The 3414-nt window shown below is 34.2% G+C and overlaps 1 protein-coding gene across 1 annotated transcript in view; it reads left to right on the top strand.

The window, feature by feature from the left end:
* The window catches only part of VPS41 (vacuolar protein sorting 41 homolog (S. cerevisiae)), a 219530-nt gene that overhangs the window by 54691 nt on the left and 161425 nt on the right, over positions 1 to 3414 (top strand). The window contains exon 4 of the mRNA XM_012656464.1: positions 3200 to 3277. Coding sequence (XP_012511918.1) covers positions 3200 to 3277 — 78 coding nt within the window. The remainder of the gene's footprint in view (positions 1 to 3199; positions 3278 to 3414) is intronic.

The following is a 3414-nucleotide window of genomic DNA, read 5'->3' on the forward strand; positions in this document are numbered from 1 at the left end:
TTCAACCTCATCACTATTTCTCCCCCTGGGCATGAATTAGATGCTTCATCCATTATAAAGCTGCTTATAATTTCTTGGGTTTTTTTTTTTTTTTTCTGCTTTTTATGTGACTCCATGAGCAAGTTGTATCCACTCTGCCTAAATAGGTCCTTACCACAAGCCTATCTTATCTGCCTCAGTGTCTGTTTTCTACTTCCTCCTTCAAAGTTCAGCACAGTTGACAGCTACTATGTTCCATAGGGTCTTAGAGACACTTCCGTTTTAAGCATATTCATTGAATTTAATTGTGATTACTCAATTTTTAATATCTGTTTCCCCCATAATGCCATAACCTTTTTAAGTCACGCTTGCTCTTTAAGCATGTTATAGTGCTTTTTGTTTATTGGTTGAGTGAACCACTAAGTGAATGAAATGGAGAACAAAGTTTGTCTGCCTAGAGGTCAAACTTTATTAACATCATCCTTAAACCAATGTGGCCAAAGAGCGTGGTGGTTGCAAACGATAGTCAATGCTAACTTTTAGATCATGCACTCTTCGTCTGAGAGCCATGATTCTGATCCAGCTAAGAGTATTTCAGCTTTTAATCCTGGCCCTAACTCAGCCACTCATTGACTGTTTACAGGGAAGTCTCATGAATTCCCAAACTTATTTCCTCATGAGTAATTGAAGACACTCTCTGCTCTAATGCTTTCAATACTATAAGACACTATGAGAAAGGTAGATGGTATTAGGTAGCTGACCAAATTTGAAATGTACTACTTCTTGTTTCTTTTGTGATGTCCAGCAGACTGCTTACCACCTCTTCTACTTGTTTATTTACAAAAATCCCAATATTTACGGACTTATATGTATAAGTTACTTAAGTTGCTTACATAAAGTTCAAAATAAAAGCCGGTGTGCTTAGGGGATTCCAAAGGATGGGATGCTCAATCTGATAGTTTATAAAGTGAGTTGTGAGTCAAGTTTCTATAATTCAACATGAATGAGACTAATGAAATTATATTTATTCTTTGTCCATCCTGGATTTTAAGTGCTTTGAGGTTTGAAAAAAAGAAACAAAAGTCAATAGTTACAGAAGCTCAAGACTTTTAATGGCCTGGAAGGAGAGTAAAATTTGAAGCATTCGTATTTATATTCTGTCACATTTGTGGCCAGTTTTGCATTTTTTGTAGTATTTCAAATAGTCAAAAGCATTAGCAAGTGAATATATGACTCATCCATAATTTTAGTAGTTAAATATGATCTGCTTATTAAACTTTTTTGAAGAGCATATATTTATTTCTAAAAGGAAGTAGCAATAATTAATCTAAATGATGAAATATTTTCCTAAATAAAAGGTCATAAAAACAAATCACTGAATTTCTTTTTCAAAAATATTCTAACATAATTGTAGTTTTAGGATGAAACTATAAAATCAAAATAATTAGTTTATGTTTTCTTTCTATCTTAAATGTTAAATGAATAAAACTAGTAATTTTGAAAAAAAGATGAAGAGAAGGAATTAATATTTGGGTAAAGTACCCTGTATAGAACCTCTAAAACTTCCATAAAATAAAATGTAATTAGAAGTTCAAAAATAGCCTTTACAGAGGTGTCAGAGAATGACACAGTATTAAAGTGTTTTAAGGATCCAATCTCCCTTGGTTTCCTAACAAACTAAATACAGTATTTATGAGGAGAATCAATACTGTGAGATACTTGGGGTGCTGTGAGCTTTTAAGACCCATTCTTTTACCACAGATAGCCTCAGAATGGAGTATTGTTTGTTGTTAGTTCATATCATATGTGGTGTTTCACTCTTTAAATATTGTCAGAGTGTCAACAGTAAGGATAAAATTACAACCATTTGAGTCCCCTATTTCTGATTAGAATGTTCTTTTGCTCTGGAGGAAACATTGCTATTTGGTTTAAATATTCAGACTAATTTCCCCCCAGAATTACCTCTTCCCCTTTCCCTTCCATCGCCCAAGCATCCTCTTTTCACCAGGCTTGCTGTCCGCCCTGGATGACTAATCGTCATGGCACCTGGTGCATTCAGGCAGGCCTGTGCAGCGGAATCGTCATACCTAGTTATGTCTGCACACCTGATGTTTTATTAACCAGTATTGATTTTTTTACCCTGGGGACTTTTTTCTTCCTGAAAAAAGGCAACCTTGCAGGAGTGAAAGGCATTGCAGGGGATGAATTTCTAATGAACCCCTTCTTTCCCTTTTTGTGTCTCCTCTTTAATGTAGCTTCATATTTTAAGTGCCTGAACTGAAATTTCATTTTAAGCAATTCCATTTTGATAAATCCTTTTAAATCTTGACTTTCTGTAAGGTTATTTTTTAAAGATTGTGCTGCTTGACTGAAACGCTTAGTAGTGCCTGTAAATTTGAGCATTTCATTATGGGTTGCATTGAAGCATGTTCACATGCAATGAAATACAGAGAATTTTGGACTATTTGAGTAATGCTTAAAGAAATAAAAAGGAGGAAAACTCTCATGTCATATTTTAGGTAGTCCTAAAGTTTCTTCTGGTTTGCTTAGGGTTAGCGTAAAGAATTAAAGAAAGAGTGGGAGTTGTGAACTAGTTTTATACCATAAAATGAACATGTAGCTCGTTGTTTTATGACAGAAAAGGATTTTTTTTGCATTAGAATATAAACATTTACACTCAGTATTATACATTAACTTTTATAGAGGCATATTAAAGCTAACTGATAGCATAATATATCTGAGTTTTTTGGTACCTCAATATGGCATGGATTTTTCAATCTAAAAAATATTTTGTTGTTTGTGTGCATGTGTGCAATTTAAATGATAGCACAGATTTACACATTTGCCATAAATTAGAGGGAGTTTCTTAATCATTCCTTTCTGACTTTGAGTTCAACCGTAGGTTGGTCGTGCTCTCGCAGCTGCATTTTTAATTTACTGCCTCAGTCCGTCAGGCATTGTGTACAGACTGCATACACACCATTAGTTGTCAGTAGATGAGGGTCCTCATGAGTCATTCTGACAGCTAGCTTGCACTATCACAATAAAATAGGCCCTGTTCTGTTATTTACCTGAAGCTGGAAACAAGCCTTCTCCAAGGAATGCATATCTTCCAAGACATTTCAGATCATTTATCATTAAGCATCTTGACTTTCAAAATGGTTTAATTACTAATTGTGTATTGATAGTAGATTAATCTACTTCTTTGTTCTTCTTACAGTTTTTGGCACTGGGCACACATTATGGCAAGGTTTATTTACTTGATGTCCAAGGAAACATCACTCAGAAGTTTGATGTAGTAAGTATATGGTGTAAAATAATGTTTGGCTAAACTTCATGCTAAGAGTATGTGCTTTAGAATATTAGTTTTAACAGTTTATTTTGACAGTATAAAGAGGATCTTTATCAATTAAATCAGTGCTAAGGGTATAAATC

The sequence above is a fragment of the Propithecus coquereli genome, unplaced genomic scaffold, assembly GCF_000956105.1.
Source record: "Propithecus coquereli isolate 6110/MARCELLA unplaced genomic scaffold, Pcoq_1.0 Scaffold502, whole genome shotgun sequence".
NCBI classification, from domain to species: domain Eukaryota; kingdom Metazoa; phylum Chordata; class Mammalia; order Primates; family Indriidae; genus Propithecus; species Propithecus coquereli.